Source organism: Branchiostoma floridae, chromosome 5 (genome assembly GCF_000003815.2).
Source record: "Branchiostoma floridae strain S238N-H82 chromosome 5, Bfl_VNyyK, whole genome shotgun sequence".
NCBI classification, from domain to species: domain Eukaryota; kingdom Metazoa; phylum Chordata; class Leptocardii; order Amphioxiformes; family Branchiostomatidae; genus Branchiostoma; species Branchiostoma floridae.
The window spans coordinates 10920707-10947100 of record NC_049983.1 but is presented as its reverse complement, the minus strand read 5'-3'; the positions used below and the strand labels follow the sequence as shown (position 1 = coordinate 10947100).

The 26394-nt window shown below is 39.5% G+C and overlaps 1 protein-coding gene across 1 annotated transcript in view; it reads left to right on the top strand.

Annotated features, from left to right (window-relative positions):
• LOC118415104 (protein piccolo-like) overlaps positions 1-21060 on the top strand; it is a 42116-nt gene extending 21056 nt beyond the window's left edge. Inside the window, exons 9-28 of the mRNA XM_035819462.1 lie at positions 2603-2841; positions 5451-5501; positions 5721-5851; positions 6133-6226; positions 6711-6782; positions 7106-7313; positions 7935-7955; positions 8574-8678; positions 9302-9409; positions 9771-9878; positions 10703-10851; positions 11635-11712; positions 12978-13068; positions 13733-13895; positions 14520-14620; positions 14918-14999; positions 15414-15559; positions 16153-16287; positions 16966-17105; positions 18757-21060. Of these exons, the coding sequence (XP_035675355.1) occupies positions 2603-2841; positions 5451-5501; positions 5721-5851; positions 6133-6226; positions 6711-6782; positions 7106-7313; positions 7935-7955; positions 8574-8678; positions 9302-9409; positions 9771-9878; positions 10703-10851; positions 11635-11712; positions 12978-13068; positions 13733-13895; positions 14520-14620; positions 14918-14999; positions 15414-15559; positions 16153-16287; positions 16966-17105; positions 18757-18927 (2393 nt within the window). The 3' untranslated portion in view covers positions 18928-21060. The remainder of the gene's footprint in view (positions 1-2602; positions 2842-5450; positions 5502-5720; positions 5852-6132; positions 6227-6710; positions 6783-7105; positions 7314-7934; positions 7956-8573; positions 8679-9301; positions 9410-9770; positions 9879-10702; positions 10852-11634; positions 11713-12977; positions 13069-13732; positions 13896-14519; positions 14621-14917; positions 15000-15413; positions 15560-16152; positions 16288-16965; positions 17106-18756) is intronic.
• Positions 21061-26394: the final 5334 nt, after the last annotated feature.

Sequence of the window (26394 nt, the reverse complement as noted above, 5' to 3'; positions counted from 1 at the left end):
GGATGAAATGAATCGAAATCAGCAAAAAGAAAAGATTTCAGAATCATAGTGATCAGAATTGATTTTGCAGCTATTAAAAGAATCAAAGAGCAGCTGATATTTTCATGGCAAAAGACAGCATTGTTTTTTGTTTAAAAAATATAGCATTACAGATTCATAGAAATATCACACAAAAAGCAAGGATTATTTTATCATTATTATACAGCTTTAAGATTTTAAAGCTCATATCTGGTCTACACTCGTCAAAAAACAAAATTTTGTTGAAAAAATGCTTCTTTTCAGTAAGTAAAATTCAAAAATTTTGCCCACTTCACTTATCATTGCCATATGTTGTTCTCCTGTGTATAAGATGGTTAATGGTACATTGTCATATGTGATGGTTACATGTACATTGTTTGTGTCACCTGTTTTGCATGTTGCTCACTGTTTGCTGTACTGTTACCCCTAATCTCTACACCTGCTTCTTTCTCTCAAGGCTCGAACTACCCCTTCCAGGTAAGGGACCATTCATTATCTATGGCCAGGCCTAGAGGAATGGAGACCTGTGACCCAACCCAAGACTTAACACACTATCCCCCTCATAACCAGCCTTTCTTTGCCAAGCATATGCACTGACATTCTAACAAAAGTTGAAAATAAAGGTCAAAAATAGACACAGTTTTTACTACACATTCCTGATGCTTTGGTCAGTTTATGACATTACACTGTGACAATATCTAAAATATTCTGATTTGTGCAATTCAGTTAGCCATTAAACCTAAAAACCTTCAAGAACCAAATGTATTACCCGAGTGTATTAGGCAGCCATTGGGAAGTGGGCACAAACTGTAAACGGATAATAGTAGGTTACAAGTTAGAAATTCTGATACAGTTGTGATGTCATAAAACATCCAAGCTTCTGGGAAAGTGACTATTTTGACCCATGCTAGTTATTAACTCATTAACAAGTTGCTAACCAGGGCTTAGTCCCCATCTACTCACTAACTTATTTCCCCATCTGCCTTTTCTTGTAGATGAGAATTGTAGCTGGTAGGATGGAATTGTAGAAGTCTTTGATAACAGACCTGCATGAACTGTTAATCTTCACACAGTAAAAAGTTTTTTTCCTTTTTCAGTGTTAAAAGTTTTTTGATTTTTTTAAAGAGAGAAATTTACTTTTACACTGTTCCTTTTTTAGTGTTATAAATTTTTGTGAATTTTGCAAAGAGAGATGGGAGGAGCAAATTTTGGGAGGAAACAGGCATATTATGTTGTAAAATTCTGTAGCCGGGTTTCATAAACGTTATAGTCTGTAGTAAAAACCGGATTATGCTAGTGCAGGTGCTAAATATCATTTTGAAATAAAAAAGGCTTGGGACTTTGCAATTGTTGAAACTCTGCTTTCATATAAGGGGTTGAATAATAGTACATGTACTTTGTATTCATCAAAAGTATTACATGGGCTAAAAAGATGTTTTGGCTATTTTCTTTTGGTACAAATTACGGCCCAACCAGGCTGCATTTCAAGCAGTCCTCAGATCACTATGCACTGGCAGTTAGTCTATACTGGTGTCCATAATTGCGCCATGTGTCTACCCCCCTCCCACCCTAAATTGTACCCCTCCCGAAGCCAGTGTTGCCCAACAGGCACCCAATTAGCTCCAGACACCGAGCTGGTGCTGGGTCCAGGAGGCCGAGTCGGCGACTTTGCTGCTGACAGAATTTTTGGTACTTTCGGCTTTTTCAACTTCCTTTTCAACTTCCTTTCAAAGCTTCCGAGAAAGAGTACTTCTAGCTCAACAGAGTTACATGTAGATAACTCTCTTACAGTGGAACAAAATGCGATTCAAATTATTTCATCCATATCTCATCAGACTGTAGTCACTGGATGTTTAAATGTTTCTTTTCAATCTACATCATAGGTAGTCGACTATATGCATTACTTGAGTTTTGCTTAGATTTGCATGAAAGTGTCTGGCCCCATTATCAGGATGAAACATGCTTCTTTTCAGGACTTTTAGAATCATCCTTTTAGAATAAAACAGTGATGACTGGATGGTCCTTTTTTTCTTGTGGAACCTACTATGTGTAGCTTACATATGTGCAGTTGTTATTTGTTGTTACTGTCAATGTAACTGTTTCTTTACCTTCATGTATGTCTGTGTAGAACTGTAACAGTATCTCTTAGTTCTTCTATATTTGTCACTCAGCTATGAGCTGTTGCTCTTTAACATGTTTTATTAGTCTTCCACATCCGATAGCAAACCATTTTTATACATGTACTATATAATTATATATATTATGTATATCTTACAAGACAAGCTTTATTGGCATGACAAATTATCTAGTTTGAAAATTCACAAAATGTGTTCTAATCATCTATTATGTAGTAATGTTTTTCATTTAAAATCACTAGATGCACTATCATCCAGTGTGTTGCCTATACTTTGCAATTCTTATGAAAGTAACAAATATTCAAAGCTTCTCACTACAAAGGATGATACTGCATTGTTTAATTTAAATGTTTTACTGATGAGAACATCATCCTTGTTGTCTTCATCACTAGCTCAGTCCGACAGGAACTCTTGTATTGACTCGGGACATGCTCCTTTTATTTCTCAAGGTCCTTGCAGGCAGTATTCCAAGGAGTCGGCCGTGGACCCTGACCAACTCGCCGTGCAACTGGCCACCATGAGAGAAGAGAAGCGACCCAACAACTCCGACATTTCCTCCTGGTCCCAACATGGGCACACTGCCTCCCCCAGTAACATTGCCTCACCTAGTCTTTCCACTGCTTCCAGTACAGCTCCTAGTCCAATCCTGCCAGCGTCACCTGCCATGGCGAGACAAGCCCCACGCAAGGTACAATAGTGCACAAGATAGACAAAGTTTAACCATGTAGGAAGCTTTCAAATAATTTGCATCAAACTACATGATTGTATAAAAGCCTAGCAGTCCAAAATGCTCCAAAAAGATACAATATTGCACAAAATCAACACACAGTTCAGTCAAGTAGGCAACTGTTAAGTATTCTTTTTGAATACAAACTATAAAAGCTAAGTACTCCAAAATGTTTAAATAAAGATAATTCTACCAGTGTTTTAAGTCAATTATCCACATTATCAATGTTTCTTCATATTAAGCTTTGATTACATGTTTTACCAAACAACATTGATTGCAGATTGTTGGCAAATGCTCCCATCTTAAAACACATGTATGGCACATGCAAACTACAAAAGTATAATGCTCACAAGTAAAATGATGTGCCCTTATGTAAGGCAAAATCATGTGTCAGTAGATGACAGCTAGCTATCAAATGTAGAGAGTATCCAACCCTCAGGCTCTTTCAATACCTTTCATTTTACCTGTCAGAAAAGTAGCATCATTGTACCATTCTGTCATCCTCCTGTTCCTTTATCTATTCACCCATTCTGACTCAGTACCAGCATCAATACATACATTTCACAGTGAAACCAAGCTGTTCACCATAAGATAAGGCAGGTAATATTGAGGGGATTCATGTTGATGTGGAGGACAAAGCCTGCAGCGACAGAATGAAAGGAGATCACTGCCATAGATAGCGGCATGTGATCTTGTACTTCAAGGTGGTTTTCAACTGTCACATGTTTGAATCTAAAATGAATGGCATGTTGGTTGATGTGAATGACCCAAGAGGTGAATTTGTGCAGCAGTGTGAAGTTTGTATATGCAACTAAGGCTATAGAAGGCAAATTTCATCAGCCAGGTTGTGCATTGATTTTTCCTGATTGGGGAGAAAAAAAATTGCTTGTCAATCTCTGGAGATGGTCAACATGACAGGATAATGCAGAAAATGTAAAATCTGTGATAGCTTTCTTTGTACTTGCATAAGTAACACCTTGACTACGGAAGTGAAACTACATTGTATTTTGGTAGTGAGTTTTAGTTGAAGGTGATGAAATTAATATTCATGAATGTGTGATTGCCTTGAAAGAAGACAGATTTTAGTAGTAGATTAGACGGGTTGAAATTGAGCATCAAAGAAAAGTTGTAACCTTCAACCTAATTTTTAATTTCTATCCTTATACCTTTTTCTTCAGTTTTTTTTTCTTTTATTCAGATCTCCATCAGTGTATACATAATTCTTTCTGGAGTGCATTCAAGTACAAATATTGAAATTTAAGCCTTATACCTATTGGTCCTAGCAACACCAAGGTTGATTCTATTGATTCATTACAGAATTATTTCAGATGTTCAGCAAAGGTCACATATAAACGTTGAATGTGTATTTTCCAAACTAGAATTTGCATATTCCAGCAGACACCTAAATGGCCCAGACATACTCATTTTCATCTATGCACATTAAAAACGACTATGCCTGACAGGGCAAGCTTGTTGACCTTGAGGTATTGTCCTACAAGGCAAAGCAGATGATACCATGGGGATAGCAGGAGATACTAGCAATTTCTTTGTGATCAATACTTAAGATGCATGGCTGGCCTTTTCTAGTTACCGTGGTCCATTTGCCTGATGGTCCGGAACAAATGTCGGCAAGAAATCCAGAACGAGAAGAAAATTGATGGCTTAGGGAAGACTTAGAGGATTCTTTAGAATGATTGGGTTTGAAATAGAGACGAAGAAGATATGGGTTTGAAATACTAATAGAGAGATAAACTTGTTGTTTGGTATTTGCTGCATTGATATTAATCAAGATAATTGTGATTTCCATTACCATCTACCTATGTATGAAGACTATAATGAACCTATTACTCTTTACAGTGCACCCAAAGGACTTGCGCTTCCAAAAATAGATTTTGATGTTATCTCTGTCCTTGGTGCTGAATCACGGGTCATTCTGGTTTAATGTTTTTTCTCTGTCATATATTCTTGTATGTTTGCTTATCAATGCAAATTTTAGAACTACTCAAAATCTTAAAAGCAGCATAATTTATAGAAAAGTTGCTAACACTTAACTTCCAACACTGAATTAAACTATAGGAACTTACCCTCTAAATTTTCGGTCAATCTCTGTCGACCTTGTTCTTAGAATGACCCTCTCTATCTCCCTATAGTTTGATTCAGTGAAGTGTTAGCAGTTTTTCTATAATGTATTGTACCAACACAGATGAACAGCAGCAGCATAATTTGTCCACATATTCTAAACAGTTGTTTGAAATTCTTTGAATTTTTGAATCATCAAGGATTTTAAAAGCAGTATAAATTTTCCACTTATGGATGTATCATGTAACGTTACGTTTGGTTGGAAATACATCTGCTTGATTTATGATTCATGCATTGATACAAAAAGAGATATGGGTAGTTTGTAATAAAGAAATGAAATCAATATTATAGACAAACCATGGGTGGATTTGATTATTAAGGGATAATTGCTGGTGCAGTTGAAGGGAATTTGTCATAATCTTGGATGTCTTTTTAATTCTTACAGCATTTGGAATGCATTTGTCATCTCTTCTCTTTTCTCTTCTGACAAGCTACCATCAAAGGAGGCGTCTAAAGAAACTGATATAACTGGTGAAATTGAGGTAAAAATTCCGATTTTGACATTTTGTGAATTACAAATCATCAGCTATTTCTTCAGTATTTTTTCCAAAATTATCATATAAACTTAACATGCTGCTTTTCCTAGTTGCATAACTAAAATAAACTTTTCATTGATAGCTACCCTTGAATGATGTCATATTTTTGTAAAAAAAATACAGGCTTTCAGACCCACTAATTCTTCTATTGCACATGACTTGTAGCTTCAGATGCGATACGACGAGACCACAAAAGACTTGATCATCAACATCAACAGGGCACGCAACTTGGCCGCCAAGGACATCAATGGTTTCTCCGATCCCTTTGTCAAGGTCTACCTGCTCCCTGGAAGGAAGTAAGAAGACATTAAGATTTACCCTATTTTCTACCTAGATTCTTAACTGCCCAAACAATAGTTAATGTAGCAATGAGGTCCCAAAAGGCTACAGATTTGCCCCTAATCTACAATATCTTACAGACATAATGAATGTTCTGAGGCAATGTTGAACTGTACTTTTCAATGCAAAAATTGTACTTACCAAAATGTTCAACTGTCAAATGCAGAGTCTTTCCCTAAAAAATGAGTAATCCACTGCTTCTGTGATGTCACATTGTACTTACCTTGTTTTGACTCAGTGCTGAGAACAAGAGAAGGACAAAGTACATTCCAAAAACCCTCAACCCAGAATGGAACCAGACTGTCATATACAAGGGAATCACCAAAGAGCAGGTATGGGTGGAAAAGCTCCATTTTCAGAATCAATGTTTATGAATCCCAGATTGAAGTTGTATCATATCACATAATTCATAATGATGACAAGAAAATGTAATCATTTAGGACACATGAATTGACAAATATGTGTTTAGTGATGTAGGTTAGATTATTTTGTTAAAATATCTGAATAATGTGTCTCCTGTGATTGAACATGACAGAATACAATGCAGATTAATGTTTTCAATAAACAATATTTTTCTTTCAATGTCAGTCTGATGAAAAATCAGACATGCTTTCAACATTTCAGAAGCATATAATTTCATTTAATTGTATCTGCAAGCAGAATATGTTTGAAAATTGTTAGACTATTTGCTTTGAAAATTAAGATTTTTACAAGTCAGTTCCATAGTTGCATTTCTTATAGTGCAATAAGATGCAAACAAAAAGATGCATGGTGATGTCTCCAATAGAATATTAAAGTAAAATGATGTTTCCACAGCTGAAGTCTAAAACTGTGGAGTTCACTGTATGGGATTATGACAGATTCACCCCAAACGACTTCCTTGGTGAGGTAAGAAATCTAACAGTAAATTGAATATTTTTTTCTTTGATTTTGAATATTTTCTTTTGTATACTACTACACTTTTCTAATGCTAACTATAAGTTCAACTTGTTAAAGAGATTCATTAGTCCCATATGAGCACAGTTCATAGAATTTTCATTTAACAGTGACTATAAAGGTTACATACACACATACCTGCACATTTTTGATGGCTGTCAGTCCATCTTGTTCATGGAGTGACCTAGTCTTACTTGAGTGTGAGACAAGGTCAGGACTTGAGTGGATCTTCTGCCCCTCACCAACTAAAAGTTGTTTTCTATCTTCCTCCCCAGGTGTTGATAGATCTCTCAGATGCCAGTTTCTTGGACAACCAGCCCCACTGGTTCACCCTGTATGAGCATGATGAGAACAACAGTGCAGAGCTGCCCAAGCCCAAGACTCTGTCCCCCCTCACCCCGAGTAAGACCTTCCGCACACACCAAGGCAAGCAGGTGGACCTACAGAAGAGTAGGAGCCATCAGAGCCTCATCACAGCTGCAGGTGGGTGGTATGTGGGGGCAGTAATCATGGTCTCAAGAATGATTTGTGACACTGGTTCCCTCATAGACAGAATGAGAGTTATTCTCAGAAAAACCAAATGTCAGGCTGTTTTCAGTCTAACTGTCATGTTCAATCACTCTTATTTTCACAATTCAACTCTATCAAGATTCATTAAGGGCCTAGCTGTACATTGTATGAGTGATGATTAGGCAGCAAAAAGATCACAGGCATTGAAATAGGGGAGGAGGGTAATTGAAATGTGATTGATATGACAAAATCATCTTTTCTTCCACAACTCGAGCTCGACGTTTCCAAGAAATTATTTCTTTTCTGACTCGATTGATTAAAATCTATATGTCATATTTCATATATCATTAGATAAATGCTCAATGCTCTTGATTGTTTAAAAGTGCATCGAAGTACATTTTCAAAATGTCTAACCAATATGATAGCAGATTGGTTCTAGCAGGTACAGGTTTTCTATCATAGATGTCATAGAGCAGAATGATAGAAAAGCATGAGAAGAGAATGATGAGGCATGCAACCCTGTCATGTGTATCCCTTTCCCGTCCTCTGCATGTAACTTCTTCCTCTCTTGGCTGACCCTTGACCCCTCGGCAGATGAAGAAGAGTATGAGAAAGGTAACTGGTTTCTCCCCTCTTTCTGTCTCTCCTGGGTTTTTCATTCTCTTTTGTTTTTTGCTTGTCCCAGCACAAACATTTGTACAATTATCCTTTAGTCCTGCTGTGGAGAATACAAATGGTGCTCCTTATCTGTGACTTGGTGGTGGTCTTTCTATGGAGTTTTTTTTTGCTTTTGAAAAGCTAAACCGCGTTCCTTCAATATACGATTTGTACCCTGCCACTATTATGTAGCATTGCCGGTTGTCAACCTGCTGTTATCCTGTGCACATACTGTTGATAATGGCCAACTCCTCTGAAAGCAAACCATAACCCTGGCATATGGTTTATATATTAATTTTACTTTTTAAATGAAAGTAAAACAGTCCTTATCTGTTGTTGACTTCCCCTACTTTGTTTTGTGCCCATCTCTACTCCTGTTACTAAACTAGCAGCTTGAAATTTATTCTTTTTTTCTATTTTGTTGTATTAATTAAATTTCTATCATTCTTACCATTTACTCTCTGGCTTTTCTCTTTACTTTTACATCCCTCAAATTTTTTCTTGTATGATTCTGACACAAAGATCATACAGAGTTTCATTCCTGATATGCTGAAGAACCTGTTCTATTGGTTTCAGCACGGAGGAGGTACTACAAAGCCCAGAGCCTGACCAACATCCACCAAGACGAGCCTACATACAGATACAGGAGAACAAGGAGTTCGCTTGGAGAAGAGCTAACTTGTAAGTTTGCATTTACCTCTTTCTATACTAGCCTGGGTACCATCTGGATAGCATTTCGTTCCTATCTTTGCTCTGGCAACCCATCTGGGGAACTGTACATTTAAACCTTTTGGTGGTGACATCAGTTAATGAGCGAATTAAGGAATGGGTTCCAGATCTAGAGCGCTTAGTTGAACAGGTATTCCATTCCAAGTTTCGGGTGTTGGAACACCTGTTTGAACAAGTGCTTGAACCCATTCCTTGATTCCCTCAGGTGTAGGGACCAATGCGATCAGCATTCTCATTCAAAATTTGGACGATTCCAGACGTCAGAGGTGTCAAGATTCCAAGACAGAATAGCAGAGAAGCGACTAAATATAGTGTATAATAAAAGTCGGAGCAAGAAGCAACTGTATATAGTATGTGAACGTCGGAGCGAACTACTATCCGGATGGTACCCAGGTTTTGTCTATATAACATTTAGTAGAAGAGTTTTTATGCAGTACTATGGAATAATCAAGGGGAAAAAATCACTCAACTGTATACCTAAATGTTTATCATGCTATCTCTTAATGGCTACGGCCAGAGTTGAGTGATCTCATTTAGATAATGTACAATGTTTTCTGGTTCATGTGTATATCTAGCTGATAGAAGACTAAGTCTCCAGCATGGCTACGGAGTCAGTCTACCGTTTCGAGAGGTCTCACCTAGCCGCAGATTGATGCAACAGCACCAAGCTGAGCGCAGAAGAGGTGAGCCAATGTCTTTAAGAAGAATATGCTCTAATATATTTGTTGACTTGGGACATAAAAATGTAAAGTAAAGTCAATGCAAAGTTACCGTACCCTTATGACATAAATGTGTGATAATGTATATCCTTATGATATGATTATTAAAACTGAAAGAATCAACCTATTGGCAGTCTCTAATAATACGCTAGCAGTTAACTGCTGACAACATCACAACTTGTATGAATGATATTTCAGAAATGTTGCATAATCATTTTCATTTTAGTATTAATCTGGAAGAGAATTACCAAGATGCAAATTGTCATTGGAAAGTCAGTATATACACATGTAAGCTTATCTAAATTGTATATTTGTCCGATATCAGCAGCACCCGTTGGTGCCCACAGTACACAGGGACCACCCCCTGGAGCTCGCACAAGGTCACGGTCAAGGTCACCTGCCAATCATCAAGGTCAACAGCCACCACCACCAGGTACTTACATGCAAACATTTACACAAAGTGACATTACCAGTTCTTAGGGTTGGGGACCGGTAAATTGTCTTCTCAGACTGGTCTAAAAAGAATGGACCTGAAAAAATCAGTGGACCAGATTTTGGACCGATTATAAAATGTACACACTATATCGGCAAGAATCCAAATTTTTGGGGCTATAGATTTGTATGTTAAGCAATCCAAGAAAGTAACAGGAGCAAAGTAGAGTAGGTATGTAGAGTTAATATTAGTTTCTTCCGAGTTTCTACAGTCAATGAGTATTTGAGGCTTAAACATGCATTTTGATAACCAGTTGGCATTGTTTACATGAAGGTAGGATTTGAAAATGCCAGTGGGAGTCAAATACTCCTCCTAACAGATTCCTTTATAGCAAAAGGATTTGAAAATGCCAGTGGGAGTCAAATACTCCTCCTAACAGATTCCTTTATTATAAATAGCAAAATGGACCATGTTTTGAACATTGCCAAATCACAAGTTTTCACAGACAATCAGATCTAAGTTCAGGTACCCAACCCTACTGGTTGTGTTTTCAGCCTTTTTCAGAATGACCCAGTCACTAGTACTTCTGGCACATTAATTCACAGACACACGAATCATCCTTTAGATATGTGTTAGGATTCAAGGATTAAAAAAGGCTAGTTTAAGAGTGACATTTTGACATGGTTGAATTTTGAGCTTTGCTTGCATTGTAGACTGTAATCTCTGCCATTGCTGCCGTCAATTCGTAAGCTCACAGTGTTTTGTAATGTTAGCCATTTTAAACTTGTAGTTAAACACTTTGAATGGGATTCCTTATGTCTCAGGTAACCAGATGTCCTCTGTGATGTCTGACAGCCCGCTGACTTATCGGAAGCGATTTGTAAATGAACGCCACCAACCGTCATCCCTGGCACGCAACCACGTGTCATCTTCCGATACCTCTATAGTGCAGATGAGGGAATCTCCCCAAACGGTATGTAAAATGGACATCCAATGTACATTGTAGTCACTAAGTTTCTCTTTTACACAGGAATGCTCCACAGTATTGGACATTCTTAATGCTTCTTCTCATTAAACAGACAGCAAAAGATCCAAAAAGAAAAATTGCTGCTGATTTGGGATCATATTATAGCAGCTGTATTCATGCTCTTCTATCTATAGAAAATCAACCAAAGGATAGTTTAGGCATTCCATGATGGATTAATAGTAGGTCTTCAAGCTCCAGGAGTTAGTAGTTAAGTGTGTGCTCACTTCTGACAAAACTGTCTGATAATAGCATACAGTTGTTGAATTATGTGGCATAAAAGTTTGTTATCACTGGACGTGTACAGTATGTGCCTGTTAGTGTCACTAGCAGATTTGAAAATATCTTTGAATAATGGTCAAAATATGAAGAAAAGTCTTCTTTTAGTAGAAAAATAATACTTTGGTTTGTAAGCTTTAGAGAGTAGTGCAATGTAGCACCAAAATGCTGTTTATGTACACTGTACTTTGTAGTTTAAATCAAGATACTATTTCCTGGGCTATTCACAATACCAGAAAAATTACCTTGGCTGGTCAAAGTTCTGTCTGTTCCTGAACAGTTGTGTTAGTGCAAGATAAAGATTGACGTTCAATTAAAGATTTAGAGACATCCTTCCATATTTGGCACATCCAATCATTTCTATGCCATTGCCTCTTAAGGGGCCTGTCGTCGGCAGTGTTTAAAAATCTCTCAATCTCCTGCATTTTTAATGGTATCCTGTGATATCCCCAGAACATTCAGAACTGCTCTCCTGAAAATCAGCCAGGAATAAACAGTGTCTGCTGCATGCAACTGTGCAACATTTATAAGGTAAAGCCAATACGATTACTTGGTTTTCCACTGGCAAAAAAAACATGTAGTGGCAGCTGAGCAAAACAAAAGAAAACTATGATCATGGTATTTCAACAGTGAGTGAGTATTGCAACACTTACAGTGTAGTAGGAATTGCAGTTCAACTGTATCAGTCATGTCTTGTGAAGTATGATCATCATAATTCTTAGTTATATGAAAGAAAGCAATGTACATGTGAATTCTGATGACTCATCCGGGAATTAGAAAACATATTGAAACGTGAACCAATACCAAACAAAATTAGCAGAATTTCAACTTTAATCCATGTTTAGAGTTTTAAAATGGGGCATCTCAGATAGTTTTCACCATTGTTTGTGTGTTGACCATAATTGTCTTAAGAATTTTGAACTGTTTTGGCTTTAGTCATAAATCATGGGTCATGACAAATATATTATGCAAAAAATTAGCAGGGGATAAGCAAGGAAACTAAATCAAAATATAAAGCTTATTAAACCATTATTGATATTTATGCATAGTAATTGCATAGATAAATTGTCGCAAAAGAATGAACTAGTTGCTCTTACTCAACACAGCTCAGTCTAGAACAAAAAATATCAACTGCAATATCACACAATTGTGAGACTAAATGTACAACACTGGAAGGAATTTTATTTATTGATGTGTCGTGGTCGATAGCAAAAAGTGGTGTCTGATTTTGTCTGTTTTATAGTTATTGTAAAGTACATAAAATCATAGCTATCCAATTGTGCTGTCTGCCATAAAGCATGAAATGCTGATAGTAGTAGGTAGTAAAGGGTAATGCAATTCTGTGCAATGCAGTTTGATGCAGTAAACATGAATGTTACCAGCAGTAAAATATTTACGATGAATGAGAAACCAAGATTAGAAACTTACAGGAAAAGGCGTAAAAGCAAAAGCATACTTCGATATGTTACTAATAGCAAAGGTATTCTTTGAACCTCCCAAAAAGTCACAACAAAAAGATAAAACAATACAGGAGTGTAGCAGACCAGTCATGTAGCGATATAAAAAAAATATGATAAAACCGTTACAATAGAAATGGATGATTGAGATGGAAAGTTATGAAAAATGTGGAGCTTTTTCTGACAAAATGGACCCAAATCAAAGTCTGTCATTTGAGCAGCAAATAATTACTACCTGGACTGTAGATGGAAATTTGTCATTTCAAATTTGGTCCCTTAAACAGCTAAATGTACACATGTATGGCTGTAACCTGGATAGTCGTGGTTTTTCTCTTCCAGAACCTTCTAGGCGAGGACGAGTCATCCCACAGTGAACCCGCCACGCCTCGGTCAGCCGCAGAGCGCGACAGGAAGGTCCCCAGTTTTCACGGTATGTTTACAAACTGCTGCTGTGACACAGGGCAATAATAAGCAAAGCTCTGTCATATATTAGACACATATATCAGACACAAACTTTTGTGATTCTAATGTATGATAGGAGGATACATAATTCATGAAAATCCCAATGGAAACATAGCTAATATCCGTGACCAACTACTCCACACACACAAACACAAGGACCTGCCAGCCTGCTGTCTGCTAAATACATTGTACAATATTAGCCTCTGTTGCAGTCTTGAATAGGGCTGATTTTTATTTGGGGGAACTGGTTTGCAATTTTCAATGTTGGCAAGGTTCTCTTATGCCGGGAAAGGGAGTTTGCCAAAGAAGGGAGATGTATTGTCTTTTCCTAGTAGACATTGTCTTCAGTCATAAACCACACACACACACACACACACACACACACACACACGCACACACAACCCTCTCCTATTACATTAAAAAAAAAAAACTCCCACATCTGTAAAAACGTCCAGCAACATGCTTGCACAAGTCACCAAAGAGTTGAAAATCAAGTGTCACTTTCCCATGGACTAAGACCCAGAGGATCCTAGCACCAACTGGACTAGAACGTCATAAAGCATGGATGTTCGTGAAATTTGTTTTGATTTGGAACAGTAGACCCTTACCTGAATGTCCTATTGTTTTCCAAGGGAAGCATGACAGAGACGACCTACGCAAGCAGGTTGCCAGAAAGAAGCTGGACTCGCTGGGATCGAGTGCCTCGTCCAATGGGAGCCTGAGTAGTTTACAGAGCGGGGAGAGCAGCAGCACGGGGTACAGCGGGGGTGCACCGCCCTCGGGGTGGCCAGGGAGGTTTGTTTGTTTGTTTGTTTGTTTGTTTGTTTAAACTTTAGGGGTTACACACCTGTCCAGTTATTTACAGGAGGTACAAGCTGCATAAGACCAGACTGTAAGGTTTGATCCACTCACACTGGGGAGGACCCCTATACTCTTTTTGTAATAGTGTGGTGGGATCTTTAACATGGTTAAGGTATGGTTGTCCTCAAACATGGGAACCAATTTGAAAGCTTTATGTAGTTCTATATCAACAACCTTAAACACAAGACCAGCTTGCCATGAACAGCTCTATGTGTTTTTCTTACACTGCTGTCTCTTCATGTAACAACTTTCAAATTGGTTGTTGTGACCATTTGATATATTGCTGTCCTTGGTGCTGAATAACATTCACATGCCATCGTTCAACATTTTTCTGGCTTCTAAGGTAATTTAAACCGATCTATTCAGCATTAAATAGACATACATAACTGTCCATGGTGCTGACCAACATTTCAGATCCATTTAAGACATCTGCTCAAGTCATTCTGTTCTGCTACTGCTCTTTTGCTGAGTGGTGTTGAACCTACAATCACAGTACTTCTATTAACACTATCATTCTTACTGAATGCTAACTATGCAAATTTGTCCTTATTTGTGCAGACAAAATTTAAGTGGGATGGGGAGACATCATCCTCAGGAGGACATGCAGCGTCACCATATCAACAACCAGAGAAGGGAAGTGTCACCGACAACAGAGGAAGGTATGTCAGTGAATGGATGGTTATAGTATTGTTACAGTAAAGTTCAATCAAATTGTACCATTGGATGGACTGATGTAAAAACAAGCTGGACATAATACCCCACTTATCACATTTATTGTAAATTGCCTGCTGCTAAATTAAGAAGCCAAATCATATGTAAAAGTCAGAGTCGAGTGATGTTAAAGAATGTAATGCTTGTAATGTGCATGAGCTTCACATGTCTTTTCATGATGACATTTCAACAATTATAATACAAATGTATGTAGAAACAAACTTATTTCATCCCTATTTGCACAGTGGATGAGATGTTTAACAGCACTACCCGACTGGAAAGACTGCCCTCCTCCCCTAGGCCAACTGAACAGGAGGGCAGAAAAAGGTAAGTCGCACAAGAACATGATATTGATAGAGATGGTTATGATCAAGTAGGTCTCTCAGACAAAATTCACTTTCTCTCTCCAAGAATTCCTGTCTTCTATGTTTCTTCATAAGTCCTTGACTTACTTAACCCTGTCAATTTGGTCAATGTAAGTCTGACAACCATTTTGTGTGTCACCATATCTTCACCTCTAAAGAAGCTGAAGCATAGCCTGGAGTCCAGCCTTGTTTGCTTTATTCCGCTTTCGAAGGTTGCTACCGCCAACATCTATTTGTTGGTGAGTGGCAACCTTCAGGAGTGGACTACTGCAAACAAGGCTTACTCCAAGCTAGTTGAAGCATGTGGCTAGAATGTTTGATATCAATTGTCTAACCTTCATGAATGTAAAAGAGTTTGTTTTGTTTGTCCCTCCAGCCCGCAGTACCAGACGTGGGACACCATAGAACAGCAGGTGGACAGTGAGGGGAACAGGATGATGTCCAGCCCCAAACATACCATGTACTCCCAGATGGCTGTGGGTGAGCTGGGGCCTGGGCAGCTCATGGATCCAGGGTCTATGGGTGAGAACACAGCCAACTAGCACTTGATTAAAGCCCCTGTAAGGCTTAGGTCCCAAGTGGAAAAAGAGGCTCTGCCAAGCAGTTCACAGGCTGTTTTTTGCACTTTTGGGCTTCACCCCAACTTGGCCCCATGGGACACCTTACAGCTACCGGGGTATTTTGGGCCCCTACCAGACCCCGGCTTGATTTTAAATTTTGTATATGAAGAAACTCAATGACACATTAAGCAGGGTAATCATCATCAAGATATATAAAGATTGATGCTTTTTTCCCTCTGTTCAAGTGCAGATCTCAAAGAATGAAAAAATGATTTCTGCATCGGGCAATAAGATTCTACAACCAGGACTTGTAAACACCCTGACATAATTGACACTTGAACTCTCAGATTTTCTTGTCTGCCATCTTTTTGTATGTACATTTTGTAATTTCAATGTCTAAGGTTACTTGAACAACAGATGTTAGAAGACAATCGAAGTATTTTCTATATTACTATGTGTATATATTTGTGAATTTGTTGCATAATGCAGCCAGTTTGGGCTGCAATGCACATCTTGTTTTGAATATGAAACATTTTGAACTTATTGGTCACACAGGTAACCCTGAGGTGACAGCCGAGGTGCGGCTGAACCTGCGTACAGAGATCCATGACCAGGGGGAGATGCTGATGGTGCACATCGTCAATGTGCAGAACATCACATACCGCTTCAAGTCGGATGACTACCTGCCAGGTGGGCACTCTCTTTGATAAGTGTGGTGGGATCTTTAACATGGTCAAGGTGTGACTGTCTTCAAACATGGGATCACCAGCTTTATGTTCATAGTACACAAGACCAGCTCTTTTTATGTGTTTTCCTTTTACTGCTGACCCTTCCAACTACATCCGTCTACGTAGGCCAGTTTCTTCATAATGTATTCCAAATGCGAGACCAGATTACTCATACATAACTGTACTGTTATCGATAATGTTTTGTTATTGTTTTGTATGTAGCCTCTTAGTACTATTGTCTGTATAGCTATAAGTTGTTATTGGTTGCCATACATTGTACCCTGTGCGATTGTTGAGCAATAAACTCATTCATTCATTTGTAACAACTCTGGCAGTTGTGACCATTTATTGCTGTCCTTGGTACTGAATAGCATTCACTGGTATACTAGAAGAGTTATGCTAATCACAATGATAAGACTATATCCAAATCTGTACGTGTGTTTGTTTGTGTTTCCAGATATTTGTGGTTAGCATAACTTTAAAACCTCGGGATGGATTGTGATGATATTTGGTATGTGGATAGAGGTTGGGAAGACCAAGGTCAAGGACAAGTTTGGACCTCCTGGTGTGTGACCATGTTAAATGGTTGGAATGGATACTTGAACTTGATCTGATTTGTTGCTGTTGAATGTTTTTACAGATCTCTATGTGAAGTGTTACCTGGTGGTGGGGAACAGGAAGGTGGCTAAGAAGAAGACGAGGACCTGCAAGTCTGACCGGGAGCCAGAGTTCAACGAGATGCTCAAGTTTGACTTGGAGTTTGGAAAATCAATTTTGCAGGTAAGAACTCTAAAAGTCATGTCACAATGAACTAGAGTTCATCGAACACATCCCTTCGCCAAATAATCATGCCTTTATCAATACTTTAAGGTCTTTTTCATGTATTACTAAATAGTACCTACCCCAATAGCAAATGACTGCATGAACTTGTGTTCCTCACAAACCCACAAATGCTACCAAAGATAACCTTCTTGGCCAACTGGTGACAATGGAATTATGTACACTGTTGTGATACTTTCTAGCACAACTTTCATAGTGCTTTGTTAAAATCATGTAGTCTCTACCAGACTCCAGCCTGGCCGAATAGTATTGATGATAGGGGGCATTGGACTGTGACCAAAGATGACCTCAGTGGTAGCATCCCTGGTCAATCAGAATTTCATGCTTGTCAAGAGGATTTTCACAGTGTTAGGGCGTCCAGGTCACAAGGCTTCTCAGGCAAAACATCTGGCAAACAGCTGTGTCCTTAAATATAGGTCAAAATGAGATGCATCTGTATATAGAAAACACTGTTTATTTCTGTTAATTGGATAACTTTCCCTAAGTAATTATATCAAATAGATGTTGATAATCAACCAAAGTACCTAGCTACCAAAAACAAAAAAAATATCCATCAATCTCCTCTGCAGTTATCCTTCTTAAAAGCTACAAACTATAAGACCCACTGCAGTTCCAAACAAGCTGCTAGGGGGCCCAAAATTAGACCATTGACTCCTAGTACCAACAGCTATCCACCATTAAAAAATCATGAACCTGGCACTTCTGGAAAATTTAGGCGCAAACTTTGATGCTCACTTGCAGTACCAAAACAAGTCGCCAGGAGGCCCATTATCAAACTTGACCTTCCTTTCTGTGTCCCCTACCTATCAACCAAATATCATTAGCATCCATCAAGAGCATCTCGAGTTATCTTGCATACAGACAAACGCACTTACATACAAAGCCAGCTACAGCACCATAGGTAAAAGGTAGCTAAACCATTCTTGCACATGACAATCCTTTCCACAACCGCTAAACACCTGCCAAATATCGTGGAAATCGCCCAGCTACATTTTGACTTATGCTTCCCGAAAAAACACCAAAAAAAATACCAAGCTCGCTAATGTACCGTAGGAAAACGCCAGGTAACCCATTTTCGAACTAGGCATGCCTTTCAACAACCGCTACACACGTGCAAAAAATAAAAAAGTTCCATCCACAATTTCTCGAGTTATATCCTGTTGACCTACATACAGACCCAAGTCAGGCAAAAACATAATCTTCTTGGCGAAGCTAAAAATCACCACCTGAAAATGTACAGAACATGTGATATCTAAACCAGACGTTCCACTCCAGTACTGTATATATAAATAGAAAGGGTCTACTGCTATTAGGCTAGGCCCATTATGAAACTTGACCTTTGTTTTCCTCTTACCCATATACCAAATATCATAAGGATCTGGCCATGAATTCTTGAGGTATATTTGTATGATGTTCACAGACACACATATGAATACACACACATATGTACACACACACACACACATACACACACACACACACATGCACAAACAGCCTCAAGAACACAATATTCTTTGTGAAAATAAAATAATTGCATGAAATTGTGAATTTGCCCGACATGTAATGTGCACAAATGATGTGTGCCCAACAGGTGAATCTCCTGGAAGATGGTGGCAAGTTTGGTCGGAACACCCTGATTGGGGAAACCCTGATCTGGCTAGACAACGTCAACCTACAACACGGGGTGAAGGCCTGGTACAAGCTCATGCTTCAACCCATGCCCAGAGTCAGTCCTGATAGACTCAGAGCATCAGAGCGATGAACAATGCAGAGATAATGTGTCTCATCCTCGCACTCTCGATGCAAGAAGTCAACGATCCTTGAAAAGATGGCCAAGGGACATTTTGATGTGTGCAATAAGGTCTACAGAGGGTCACGATCACAAGTCGGAACAGAAACACTGACTTTGATGTTTACCGGTCGTACCATCTAATCTGCTTGTGATGTCTTGTGTGACATGCTCTTCTGCATGATGTATCCATGGATGTGGTCAGATGGGTATAAATGTACCGTATTAGATTACAACGATGTCTCTACAACAGTTGGTGTACATCAAAAAGAAATCTTGTCAGAGAGAATTCCATGACTGGTGTGAAAGGTTATTGATGTGTCAATACAGATATGTGGAAAAAAAACTTGCTGAAGCTTCACTGACGCAGTACTGTAATTCTAAGTCGTCTTCTGCGTGATTTGTCCTACCATTTATTGCAGCAGCATACAGCACTGGTACTGTGCTGGCTATTGATACTTTCTTTCCTTCTAAAGAATGAAGAGAGTGAATGAAGTGCTGCCAGAAGTAGCATGCTTGAAAATTTGTCCAAGTATGCTTTCGCAGTCTTTGCAGCCTTCCAAGAAACAAGGTGCCAATGGCAGAGTGGTGAAGGAACATTTTCAGTGTCCTTAATGTGTACATATTTTTAAATGTGATATCGATTTTCGTTTTGTACATGTCTGTACCAAAGACAATATTGCAACTGAATCATAGTAGACTAGTCTGTTGTACTTATTGCCTTCAATGTTACTTAAAAGGACAGGTACTACAAAATTGCTAAAAAGGAAGGGAATTTATTCTATGATGATTGCAAATCTTGTTTTATGTACTTAATTAGTTATGGTAATGTCTGATGTCAATTGATTTATTTGAGAACCAGTTGATATGAACATCACTTTAAGGTGAATTTCTTTTGTACATGTACAAATCGATGCTCAAACTTGGTAGCAACCTAAAAAGTGAAACAGGTTGTTTCTGCATCACAATAGATAAGATATCCTCCAGATACCTTCAAGTTGATGCAATGTCATAGAATTATACTTGCAAAGTCAGTGTTCCTGTGTGTGTATGTGGAAATTTTTATACTTTTTTACATCTCATGTCCAGTGTGAACAATTGTGAAAACAAAGTCTTTCCATTTGATGTGCTTAGAATGTCAAGTTGAATGTCTTCATTTAAGACAAATGTGAACAGTGATGTTTCGTGGCCAAAGGTCGGCCCAACAAAAGTGTACGAAAGGACTCTTACAGGGTAGCTAATTGTTCTTCCGTGGTGCACAAAGCTGTGCCCTTCTGTGCTTGTTGTGAAACATGGCAGTCTGACACTGTTACTTAAAGTGTATAAAGTTTAGAGCCGTGACCATAGAAATTGGATGTTATAGACAGTTGACTGTAGGTTGAAAAACTCTACTACATTGCAAGTTTATACTTTAACCTCACTTTCTGAACTACATTCTAGTATGGTCAAAGTAAGAAAACATAACATGGTTCGTACTGTATCACATGATATCTCTCTCGAGCACAATCAAAAGAACACTTTTATGGCTACACTGCAAACATATCTACTACAATGTAAAGTGCGAATTGAAAGTACATATGTCAAATCCGTTGCAACTACACAGCATTTAAAGTGGACTTCGTAGCACAAATCCTGAAAGTCAGGATACTTCAGTCCACTTTTGTGGCTATCTTGGACATTCGGCACTCTAAACCTATTCCAACCACTGCATCATTACCCCTATGAATATTCATGAAGGTTATGTTAATGTATGTTTAACCTACTCCCTACTGAAGTAGTTTTTTGGCGACAAATTTGCATTGGTTAAAAGATTAGGCAGCAGGGAGAGGTTAAAAAAGTTCCAATTCTGAACAATACGACCAGAATGGTGAGTCTACAGTACCTGTACAGGTTGTCACGTGTGATGAGCATGCAAATGTGCAATACCGTTCTGTTGATCGGCAGATGTAAAAATTGATAAGATTAATGTCGTGGTAGGTCTATAAGTAGATAAAGGATTGTCTTGAAGAAAGTTGGTGTACATCCCAGGCACTCTTCCCTGTGACCGTTTCCTTCTCAGCAGGAATTTGCTCATGTAAATTGAAATAAAGAAACATGCAGACTTGATTATCTAGTACATTTTATTACTTCATGAAAAATGGAGATATTGTTTTGGTGCGTCTGTCTTTGTATCTTAAACTTGTGTTTACGGATTTTTGTAGTCAGCATAACTCAAGAACCTCTTGATGGATTACGATATTTAGTGTGTATAGGTACGTGTAGGTGTTGGGTAGACAAAGGTCAAGGTCACTGCCCCTGGTATGTGACCTTGGTACTGCAGCAGAACTTCCATTTTTTTACCAGGACATGCTAGTTTTTTATCTATTTTTTGGGACAGATAGCTGGTGTAAGGATGAAGCGACATATGTTGTGGCCCCCTAGCAGTTTGCTCTGGAGCTGCAAGGGCATTTTTTGTCAATATCCATGATATTTAGTATCAAAGTATCTTTGGCAGAGATGTACATAATGAAGTGCAAATTATGCAAATTACGAAATAATTTGCATATCCAATGAGGAATGTATGCAGTGTTTTATTCTATTATAGGACTCAAATGTAGTTTGTGGCAGGTGCAAGGTTAGCAGACACTAATTGGAATAAGTCCTTTATTTGCATACTTAATGTGAAACTTTAAGCGTCATAATGTAAAGTAGAAATGAACATATAGTAGATGATTGCATTATCATCATTGTGACCTGTGTAAGTTAGTTAAGGGTGTACATAACCAAGCACAGATTATGCAGATGTGAAAGTCATTTGCCTAATCAGAATGTTTTTTTATTCAGTACAAAGAATATATTGCAGAATATACCACTGGTTGCCCGAATTACACTATAATTTACAAAAGGACTGAATTACACTATTACAATTTGTTTTATAACAAGCAATATCAAGGCTTTAATCTTGGTACATAATCAGTTAAAGGAACTCTCAGAAACATGAGAATAAATTCTCTCTTCATAGTGCTTCACCACCTCACCAACCATTCTCTTATCTCTAGAACAACGAATATGTAGATATATACTGCAATCTAGATAAGTTAGAAGACGAACATCATTTTGTAGCAGAATGTAGTTTGTACAAGAGAGAGCTGAACTCTATAGACTGATAGAACCCATGTTCCCCCACTTTATACAACTAGGTGATATAGACAAATTTATATTCCTTATGAACCTAGACAAACCTTTACTTAAAATTTTTTTAATATAAAGCATATCTGTTCCTGCATTTTCAACATCACAAAGAAACGAGAAGAAGTCGAATTCACGTAGTAGAATAGGGTTGTAGATTTATTGTCTATATTTCATTGTATATATTCCATGTATCTTTTGTTGCGACCTGTACTGAACCCAGTGGGTATGTATGTACAATAAAGGTCTTCATTCATTCTCATCAAGATAAAAGTCGTAGAAAGACACGGACAAATCGCCCCCTTGCAGCACAAGGGAGAAGTCTGGGTTCGAGGCTAGTCTGTTTACCGATGAGATGATCGAGAAAACTGCAGAGGTGAAAACAACTGTCTGGTGGCACAAAACCCAGTAAGGCATATTCCTGTTGGTTCAAGGCGTTCTTGTATCCACATGCATGAAGAGTTGATGAAAGAATCGACAAGTTAATCATTTTCTGGTCTTACACAATCTGGATACGATATACATGTCCAATTCTGATATGAAAAGTACTTAAGCAAATGCGGGCATAATTTACACAGTTAACGCGCAAAAATATGTGTCCGTGTGTTGGATCGGGGAAATCAGGCTGAAGCAATATATGAAAATGATATCTAAATTTAGCTTTGACGCACATGTCTTTTTTGTTTTGTTTTGTTTGATAGATTTTTTTCAAGGTACTCTGTCCGTTGCATGATAACGGTTGGCTGAAGCAGGAAGGAAGTGAGTGACAATGACCATGCCCTGTTCTATATGGTGCCATGCACTATTTCCCACATCACTAGTAACGTAGCTCTTCCGTTGCCAACAGCCTGATTCGTAAATCAACCTTCAACTGTCCCCTTGAAATCTCTAACTTTTTTCCTGTTAGTAGTTCCTGTTTGACTCGTTGCCATGCCAGCTCCTGCGTGTCGCCTGCACGGGAACCATCGTACAGGGGAGTGCCGGCCCTGCGAACCAATCCTGCAAGCGTGTGGACGGCGGCTCGTGCTTGTTGCGCCGCCATGCGGAATGACGTTGCTCTACACGTCACGCTGTTCAAGTCGACATACTTCAGTCTCGACATGTTGGCGAAAGACTTTGCCAGTGACGAGAGACTGAGAGCCAGTGCGTTGTCCCGCAAGTAGAGTTCCTGTAGCTCCTGCAGGTGGACTAAACCCTTTGCTATGGCTTCTCCTCCCACCTCGGTTATCCCGTTGTTAGAAATGTCTAGAAATCCCATTTTTCTTAGGTGGGAAAATTTCTCTGCAATCGCTCTGACGCCATCGTCTCCAATCTTATTGTCTTGAAGAGAAATATGTGTCAGAGTCCTCAGGATGTGAATATGTCCAGCCATTGATGTTGCTGCTTTTGCTGAAATGTTGCAGTTCACCATCAAGAGCTTCCCCGTCCATTCCAGGTATGGGAAAAGGTTAACCAGAGCTGTAACATCATTATCTGACAGAGTATGTTTAGATAGGGATAACACAGCGGGAACACATATTAGCTCACTACCTGTGCTTGTTGTCACTTTCTGCAGTGCCTCCAAGGCGTTACGCACAGAGGAAAAGAACTCACTGTACGTTGACAAGCCATGTGACGTCATGTACTCGCTGAAAGTTCCAGATTTGACGCAGAAGGCGACAGCCTGGGCTAAGGTGCAAGGGAGACTCCTGCTCAGAGCCCAGTACCGACACACCCAGGGCCAGAAGAACCTGTCTTGTAACAGGGACATCACGACATCGTTGGCAGCATAACTTTCCTCCAGAGCCGTGGCGACATCTCGGTTTTCTCCAAAGTACTCTCTGATGTACAAGGCCCACTCGCCTTGCCAATCTGCAAGAAAAGGAGGGGAATACTTTTCTTGCAACCCCATTCTCCTACGCAGAGACGAACCCACGTATTATGTTCAGAACTTCTATGACGCGGGTTCGAATCTGCGTAGGTGAATGTGCAACCACAAATCCATCTTCATCAAGCACAACTCTGTGCCATACATTTTGATTCCAGCATGCCAGCAGGCAAGGACGTCACTACTATATAAGGAGGTGGCCGGGCGGGAGTGACATTACTAATAAAATACAAGTATCAACATGCAACCTAGCAATGCCATGCTAACAAGCCACATGTATAGCTCCGGACAATGTACGGAACTTTAAACTGCTTCCCGGGCCCGTTAGAAATGAAGAGTCCTAGCTTCAAACTATCATCACACGGACCAAGCTGACATTGGACTGAAAAGACTAGAGTGCTTACAGTTACTTTAGAAAATGCGTAACGTTACATCTTTTGTTTTATAGACAACCATCCTTTTGATATTATATTCATTGTGTAGAGATTTGATAGTGGTATTTACAATCGGTGACGCCATGTGAGAACGCTGTTTTACTGCTGTGTAGAATCTCAAAGTAACTTTTTGTCCGTACAAAATTGGTCAACATTCTGTTCATGCTTACCTCTTCCCTCTGTAGTCGACGTCGGTGTTGTGCCCGGCAGTTGTGATGACGATATTGTTTCGGTCGTTGCTAGTGTTTTCTGGTTCAACTGTTGACGAACACAATAGAATTACTAATGCCTCATTATGCCCTCATATCATGATGACAATAAGAAGATTTTCATTCACTTGAAGTGTGCGCATGTGTGTGTGTGTGTGTGTGTGTGTGTCTGTGTGTGTCTGTGTGTGTCTGTGTGTGCCTGAGAGTGTTTTCGACAAGTGTGCATGTGTGTGTATGCATGGGGGCGCCTATCTCAGTGTGTTCATCCGTGTTTATGTGCTCACGCGCGCAAGTGTGTGTGATCGTGTGTGTGTGGCTGTGTGTGTGTGTGCGTGCGTGTTCGTGTGTGTGTGTCTGCGTGCCTGTGTGTGTAGGTGTGCACGTGAGTGTGTGTGCGTGTGTTTGTATGTGTGTGCGTGCGTGCGTGTGTATGTGTGTGTGTGTGTACATGTTTGTGCGCGCGCGTGTGTGTGTACGTGTGTGTGCGTGTGTGCGTGAGTGAATGTGTGAGAGAGGGAGGTATATAGAGAGGCACAGAGAAAGAGAGTCGGGGTGATATGAATGGGAAACCTTACCAAGTCATCAGAGCGGCTGACGACTACGCTGACCACAGTTGCCGTAATAGCGGCAAGGATGACACTAACGCAGACAGCCACCATGCACCCTAGACGTGACCTGGAGAATACGCGGCAGTTCTGACAGCACTTCGTCTCGTCATTCTCAGCTCCTGTGAAGCAACACAAACAGGGATGATTGCAGGACCCCAACGTTTCAATCAATCTGCTACCGTCCTGTGTAATAATTGCTGACTGGTTCTATATCTTCAATTTAATTTCCCCACATTTGTGGAAGGATTGACACAACAGGTGATTATCACCTTTGCAAGGTGATCCCGTAAACCAGACGGTAAGGTTTGATCCACTCACACCGGGAAGGACCCCTGTTCTTTTCAAGTTTTTTTTTTCAATGTGCTCGAGGTGTGACTTTCCGACCTATCCTATTTTCATCTATCCGAGGAACGACCCGAGTCGAAGCTGGGTACTCATTTTCACCTGTGAAATGAAGAAGGTCGTGTTAAGTGCATTTCCCAAGGGCACAAGATCGGTGACACGGCAGGTTTCGAACTCGGGACCTCTTGGGCCTGAGCCCAAAGCCCTGGCGATTACGCCACACGCTGTCAAGATCTCAGGTCGTCTTGGTAATCCTTTGGTATCGAAGATGACTGTCATGGTCTATAAACTCGTTTGGTGGGTGGTGGTGGGGGGTCAGTAGACAAAGAACAACCTTAAACTACATTGTATGTGCGCACTTGGTACTGAGTGCTAGCTTATAACTTACCTCTGTTCTGTTCCCTAACCCGGTGTCTCCTACAAGCTTCATCTTGAGCGGCGACAAACTCGGGATCCAAATCGGCGTACACGTTACTTGATGAGGCTGACTTGTCCAGACGATTGTCGTCCATCTGGTAAAAAGGCCGTTCTGCTTTTTCACCATCGACTGCCGAGACAACATCCATCTCGTAAAAGGGCTGATCTTTTTGTAGCTTGTCTTTGGCAGCGGTGACATCCATCTTGTAAAATGGCTGTTCTTGTTCATCATCAGCGGGGGAGATGTCCATCTCATAGAACGGCTGAGCAGAGGCATGTTGGATCGCGTCTTGAGCTGCCAGGAAGTCAGGGTCTAAATCGGCATAAACGTGGGTTGATAGATTCGACTGTTCGTCATCATTCTCGTAATCATGTGCGTGTTCTCTATCGTTCTC